Source organism: Tachysurus vachellii, chromosome 9 (assembly GCF_030014155.1).
Source record: "Tachysurus vachellii isolate PV-2020 chromosome 9, HZAU_Pvac_v1, whole genome shotgun sequence".
NCBI lineage: Eukaryota > Metazoa > Chordata > Actinopteri > Siluriformes > Bagridae > Tachysurus > Tachysurus vachellii.
In genome coordinates, this window is record NC_083468.1 from 11967619 (window position 1) to 11975601 (window position 7983).

The 7983-nt window shown below is 37.7% G+C and overlaps 1 protein-coding gene across 1 annotated transcript; it reads left to right on the top strand.

Moving 5' to 3' along the window:
- Nucleotides 1-2543: 2543 nt before the first annotated feature.
- On the top strand, nt 2544-3299 carry LOC132851634 (zinc finger BED domain-containing protein 4-like). Its single transcript, XM_060878602.1, has 2 exons — nt 2544-2700; nt 2908-3299. The coding sequence occupies exons 1-2, from the start codon at nt 2544-2546 to the stop codon at nt 3297-3299; spliced, it is 549 nt and encodes a 182-aa protein (XP_060734585.1).
- The last annotated feature ends 4684 nt before the right edge of the window (nt 3300-7983 follow it).

Here is a 7983-nt window from a genome sequence, read left to right on the forward strand (position 1 = left end):
CATTTACAAAAACAAAGCAACAAACTGGTACTTCCAAATCCTCTTCCTAAAAAGCTGTACTTATCACTTGAGAGGTTCTTTGCCAAAAAAACAAGCATATAGCATAAAGCTCAGGGATTGCAACTTGAGAGAAATAGTTCCGCGAGGGCAGCTGGTACCTCTTGTCCAGTATGCGGATCATTTTCTGAAATCCGCCTTTGCTAACGGTGTATATGGGCAACATGTCTCCTGCCAAGCATGAGAGTTGGTGCATTATAGAGTTGGTGATTTCTCTATATCTCTGTGAAGACCTTTCATATGGCGCAACACTCTCAAACACATCTGTAATTGTGTTTTTTTTTTTTTTTTGTCTTATAGATTGTTCTTTTTGTTCCGTTGTTTCTTTACTAATCTGGGCTTTATACTTTCATGTATTCATCAGAGATGGGGGACTCGAGTCATATGACTCGACTCGAGTCAGACTTAAGTCGCAAATTTGAGACTTGAGACTTGCTTGACAAATATTTAAAAAAGACTCGACTTGACTTTGACTTGACAGTCATGACTTGAGACTTGACTCGGACTTGGGTTAAATGACTCGAAATAACTTCTTTTTTTTTTTTTTTTTTTTAATAAATCTGTTTTGAACGCCTGTTCAAAAAATGCCCGTTCGGATAAGCGGTAGAAAATGAATGAATGAATGTTTTTGAACGCACGCAAGAGCGTAATCTAACCACGTGATGCAGCAGGCAAGCAGAGGGAGCGCGCGCACTAACTAATAACAGTCGTGACGAAACATGGAAGGCGCGGCCCCCAAAATAATTAAGTTCGGGTACCGGGATTTTGTACAAGACGCGAAGAGAAGAACAGCCGTATGCAAGGCCTGCAAGACGAAGATATCCGATACAACCAGCACCACATCGAATTTCATTCGACACTACAAATCCCACAAAAAACTGTAAGTAACAAAGTCTGTCCCCTTGTTTTCAGATAACGTCTTAGCCATGTTAGAAGTTGATAAAAATCAATAATTCAAGGCACTCAAATGTTATTGAGAAAAAAGTATGATAGGTATGCTAATGGTAGGTATCCATTTTTGAAAAAAAAAAAAGCTGGTGGTGAAAGAGTTTAGCATTACACTTTAGCATGCCCCTTTCAAACATATCACAGGCTACACTAAACAAACGTCACATTCTCTACAGCAAGCCAACTGATTCACCTAGTATACCAGTTAAATGAACACAATGCGTTAATTCAAATTACAGCTTTTAATGTAATGATAAACTATGTAATGAATAAAATAAATATGCCTGTCATGTTTCTTTCTCTTCCTTCTGTTTAGATATGAAGAATACCTCCACACCAAGGCCACATTTGACCCAGATCAGCGTCCAATTTCCCAATTCATTGAATCAAGGATACCACACTACAGCACCAACCATCCCCAGCAGAGAGCCATTACAAACTCAATACTGTCAGACCTAATTATAAACTGCAACATGCCTTTATCCATCATTGAGCATGAAAGTTTTCTTCACTTTTTATCAGTAATGGACAACAAATACTCCCCTGTTAGTCAAAGAACTATTACTTCAAAGCTAGACGATCTAGTGGCAGAAAAACAGCTGAAGTTGAAAAATGATCTAGCAAAGGCAGATAATGTTTCAGTGACAGTAGATATATGGTCAGATCGTAGGATGAGAGGCTTTCTAGGAGTCACAGCACACTGGCTCAGTACAGAAGATAACAGTCTGCAGTTAAAATCACAGTTGCTTGTATGTAACCGCTTCAAAGGTTCTCATACTGGAGAGAGAATTTGTGAAGAATTTCAGCAAATATGTGAAGAGTACCAGATCAGGAGAAAGATTGAACACATAATCTGTGATAACGCTGCAAACATGAAAAAGGCATTCAGCACGTGTTTCCCAGCACAGGGAGATATAGAAGACGACCTTGAAGATTCTGACATTTGGAATGACCTCGCAGTTGAGGACCAAGAGATGGTTGAAAAATCTTTTAGCACCAAATCCCAGACACGGCTCCAGTGTTTTGCACACACTCTTCAGTTGGTCATAGGAGATGGCCTTAAAGAGACAAAATTAATCAATGCATCCCTTGCCAAAACCTCCAGGATGAGTTCCTTACTCCACACAAGTATCTCTTTCAAGGACAACTTTGAGAAGGAGTTTGGACAGCGTGGAATCCCAGCCTCTGTTGTCACACGCTGGAATTCCACACTGAGGCAACTGAAAGCAGTACTCAGCTGTGAACACCTAAGACTATGTACATTTCTTGAAAATGAAGGACACAAAGAGACAATATTCACAGCTAGAGAGTGGAATCAGATGCAGGAACTTGTCCAAGTCCTTCAACCCTTTGCAGAAGCCACAGATCTTACACAAGGTGAAAAACATGTGACCATAAGTGCTGTGGTTCCCTGTGTCCTTCCTCTTAATCACCACCTGGAAAATCAAAAGGAGAGCGTGTGCTATTTGGGCAGTTTGATCTGTAGCCTGCAAGCATCTCTCAAAAGAAGATTCAGAGGGATCTTTGTTAATGTGAAGATGGCAGATGGAGAGAGTGATGGGCCATTATTGCCATTCTCTGACCCTCTATACCTAAAAGCTGCTCTGCTGGATCCTTCATTTGCCTCAATGTGGATAAACCATGATGTCTTGGTCCCTGAAAATACCAAGGAGGTTGTGTTTGCCATGATTAAAGGTATGTTATACAATTTTACATCAACTTGTCTGAGCTAGACTAAAATAAAAAATAGCATATGGTATATTTTCATTACTGTACATAGGTGCTTATTTTACATTATCCATAACCTGTTGCACTGTTTGTTCACAGTATTCAACACATGTACATTTTGTTTCATATTCTTGTTTCAAATTCAGATTCATATTCTTGCTTTTGCTTATTCAGACTTGATTATCAAGGAAGCATGCATAGCTACCACAGTCTCTTCCCACAGCCATGAGCAGGAGGATCCAATAACAGTGCCAAAACATCAGACTGTACTGTTCACAGCTTACCGCAAGCAGCAGAAGAGAGATTCAAGTTCCAGTCCCCTTATTCAGTTTAACCACTATTTGGACATTTGTGATGGACAGGACTCCCTGCAGTTTTGGGCTGTGAACAGACACACCCTCCCGTCATTGTTCAAGGTAGCGGAAAGAGTTATGGCCATCCCTGCATCAAGTGCACCTGTTGAGCGGGTATTCAGCCATGGTGGGGTGATAATGCAACCACATCGCTCACAATTGAGTGACAAAGTTTTATCCAATTTAATTTTTTGCAAGTGCAATGCATTGTAAATATTTTTCATTTTCTCACCCTCATGATGTTACAAACCTGTATAAATTTCTTTGTTTTGATGAACACAGAGGAAGATATTTTAAGCAATGTTTGTAACCAAACCATTCATGAGCCCCATTCACTTCCATAGTGTTCTTTTTTTCCCCACTATGGAAGTGAATGAGGCTCATGAATGGTTTGGTTACAAATATTCCTCAAAAATGTGTGTTCATCAGAACAAAGAAATTTATACAGGTTTGTAACATCATGAGGGTGAGAAAATGACAATTTTTATTTTTGGGTGAACTATCATTTAATATTAATAAATTACACTCACTCATACAATCATCTCTCTCTCTCTCTCTCTCTCTCTCTCTCTCTCTCGAATAGTTAATTCTCACAAGGTTTGTGTTATTCAATAATTTAAGTTTTTTGATTGACGTGATTTGTTGTTGTTATTCTGTTGATAGAAAGGATCTATTGAAAATTGTCCCATTTAAAGCCTGCCTGTTCAATAAATGCCATTTGGTTGCATAGAACCCATTGTACTTTTTTATATATACACTTTTCCATGGTCGTCTGCCACGTTTGAGGCATATTGAAACTTTTCATTCTTTTATGTTGGCCTAATTTCAGTTAAATTTACATCTTATTCTTTGTAGTTTTTTCATAGTCCATAAATACTGTTGATTTAACCTTGTTTAATATCTACATTTAGTTAAATCATCAAACATATGTATGACTTGCCAGTGACTTGCTTGACTTAAGCTACGACTTGACTTGACTTGCTTGACATAAAGCAGTGACTTGACTTGACTTGACTCTCACAAAAAATGAGACATAAGACTTGAGACTTACTTGTGACTTGCACATGTGTGACTTACTCCCACCTCTGGTATTCATCATACTTTTCTCTGTGCTGTTTCAGGTGCTGATATAAGTTTGTCATGTTGCCACATGATGTAGCAACTTTATTTTTTACAAATTCTTCACAGTATCTCTCTCTGCTCAGTGTCGGATATCTTATAGCCAAAATATCGCCATATAACAGAGGTAGCATTTTTTCTGGCCACCAGTTCAGTAGTGTTAATTTCGTCACCTATTTTTAATTTAGTCTTAGTCTTGTGCCAAATGTCCTTGTTAGTTTTAGTCACATTTAGTCATTCACATATCTTTTTTGTTAGTCAAGTTTTAGTCGACTAAAGGTCCCGTCATTTTAGTCTAGTTTTAGTCAAAAGAAAACTCAAGATATCTTAGTCAAGTTTTAGTCGACTAAAAGTCTTTTAATTTTAGTCTAGTTTTAGTCAAAAAATTGTAGTTTGACCACATCTGGAATCTATTGTAAGAATAAATACAACGAGGCTTCATTAAATGCAATAATATCAGGAACACAAGTGTTATAGTGGAAATAAATAACTTAATGAAATGCCTAAGATCAAAACTGTAGGTGTATATATATATATATATATATATATATATATATATATATATATATATACCAATTACCAACTTAATGTAAGTTATACATGGTGTTGCACGCACCATTATTGATGATATTTGGAACAATATTACATGTAATTGTTAAACTTGATTCCCTTACATATACATTTGCTTTTAAGCCTAATTATTAATTTTGATTATAATGTGATTGTGACAGGGGCGTGGGAAGAGGTTTCAGGTTGGGGGTGCTGAGTTTTTTCTGTCACCACTTTTGAATAAGAAACAAAATCAAGGCTATAAAACTTGTCAAAACTCTGCGAATCACAAAAGTATCAGTGAGAAGTTGAGAACACTCGTTTAAACAGTGCATACACTCGAACTTGACTCCACATCACATTTTTTTATTTTATTGATACTGCTTTTAATCGTAATGCAAAGACCGGTCATCGGGACATAAGCTGTCATGTACAATAAAAGAGCCTGCGCAGCGACAGGAAATATAATTTAACACAAAAAGCCTGCCTAGACGGTGGACTTGTGCTCGGGATTTTTTATTTATTTATTTATTTTTAACAGACCGCTGCAAACTATAACACACCATTGCCATGAAAAACAGAGTGTTGCCATGGACACACAGGATTCTAACCGTAGAGACGGAGCGCACTATTTTCTTTAGAGGAAGCAATACAATCGTTTGTAAATCAATAAACTCCTTTTTAAGGAGTCATCATTTTGTGACAAATTATTGATTTATTTGGTAGGTAGCAATATAATAAGCGGAATCCGCTTCGTTGACTTGTAACTTGAGCAACAGCTCAAAGCCGCAAACTCGTTCTGAATATTTTAAAGGCGTAACAGCTGATGAAAAAGCAGAGACAATTGTAGACGAAAATGAAGAGAGATTATATCTGTTGTGATACAGGACAAAGGCGAGCAAGGATCCAAATGCAGTCTATAGTTTAATTATCCAAAACACAAGAAACAGACAAACAGAACAAAGAGCTAACAGGGAAAGGGAACATAGAAACAAACTTCCAACATGCTACAACGGCCAACACCAGGGAAGCGGACAAACAGAGTATATATAGCTGACAGGAACCAATGACAAAGCAGAGACAATCAGAGACAAAGACAACACACCTGAGGAGATGAATGAGTTCAATCAGTGTCCATGGGAACAAACGAGTGGGCAGAGCAAACAATTAACAACAGGGAAAGACAGCAGACAGAAACGGGGCAAAAACACAGACAGACTCATCACAATATCTTAGTTTTTATTTTATACAAAACATTTTTGCCACGTCTTTTTTCGTCAACAATAATGCATGTTAATTTAGTCTTAGTCAGCGTTTTTGGACAGTGGTGCAGTCTTGTCATCGTCTCGTCTTAGTCATGAAAAAAAAGTTTGTTGACGAACATATTTCGTCTCGTCTTGTCTGACGAAATTAACACTACAGTTCAGTGTCCGTCTGCTCGGCATCCATCTTCACCCGTTCCGCGCTGCACACCGGAAAAAGTCACGTGCCACTGCATAAACTGAAACTCACTGGTCTTTTTTTTTATTAGCGGATAGCGGTGTAGTGTATGAAATAGGCAAACAGCTTTCAGAGAGAATGGGTTGTCATGTCCACACATGCATTTATTTATTATTTATTTATTTCATAAAATCACAGCATTTTGCGTCATATAATTGCACAGGCTTGATATTGCGATTGCGATATGATTAATAGTATTTAAGTATCAAAATACTTAATAGCACTAGTATTTAAGTATCAAAAGTAATTTTCTGATACTTAATGTACTTAAGTAGTTGAAGTAGAAATAAGAAGTAAAATTTCAGTGATTTTTAGGTAGGCATAAGGATTTCAGGGTTTAGGATTTCATCTTTAGGGGTTTTAGCCATCGGTGTGAATTTAAAGTAAGAGGAGGTTTATATTATATCTTATATGACTACATAGTTAGCAAAAAATTATGGTATTATGTAAAATGGCAAAAGTGGACACCAAAATTTCAAAATTTTCAGATCAGTTCATGTATGTGTGCAGTTTCCACAGTGTGTCCAATGAATGTAGTCATTAATAATAAATAAATAATAATATTGACAAGACAAAGACCAAATCAATAAATATTATGTTTATGAAGTATTGCATGGAGTGCTTGCATTAATATTTTGTTTGTGCTATAACGCTGGTAACAAGAATAGTGTCATTTCACTGCGGTTGGTTGTTTTTGCGCTCTTTCCAGCTCTAACAGTGCGTGCACGCTGCGCGCGCTTGTGCTTTTCCATAGAGCGTGCGGATGTGCGTAATGCAATCCAAGCTAAGAGCAGTGTAATCTCCCTTATGGCATTCTTCTGCTTTTAGTTTGTAGTAACGAGTAACAAGGATGCTTAGTGGAAATATAACGGAGTACAAGTGAAAAGTTTAAATTTAAAAAGCGAAGTAAAGTACAGATTTGTGAAATTTATACTTACGTAAAGAAGTATTTGTACTCTGTTACATTATAACACGGCACGACACACAATATTTAGAACATCTGTCTACACACAAAGGATTGCATGAAGAGCAGATTAATATCCTGAGTAAAATGAGAAAGGAGAATTATTGTGTTGCATTTTATAGACAAGAACAGAAACGTCATCCCGCTTTTGAGCTTTAATTCCTCTTAGTAACAACGTCACGGACACGCACAGCTTCGCGCAGCTTCCAACATCCAACTCGTCTACTTCGGGGGAAAAAAAACTCGTCTACTTAGTCAGAAAATCAGATAGCGGCTAAATTGTGGTCCCTGACAGGCTTTGATGGACTGTGGGCATTAGAAAGTTTCTTTCCATCGTGATTTTCCATTATTTCTGTCCATGTGATAATTGGTATGAGAAAATAAAAGTGATCTGGAGGCCACGACTGGTGAGCCCAGTACTGAGAGTCCTAGTAGAGACCCCTGATGATTAATAGGCTGAAATACCATTGTGGGATTTTATAAAAGACCTATTTGATGCAGATGATGAACGGTTGGGAGAATTTTAATGACATGTCCATGTTGTGGTCAATTTTTGATTTCGCTTATTTTGGGGGTGGGGCTACACGTGACGTCACGTGACGTTACCAGAATACACGTGAGGCACTTCCCCTCATTGGGCTGAGTGTTTTGATATATGACATGTCCATGTTGTGATAATTTTTGTTTTCGCTTATTTTGGGGGCGGGGCTACAAGTGACGTCACGTGACGTGACCATAATACACGTGAGGCACTTCCCCTAATTG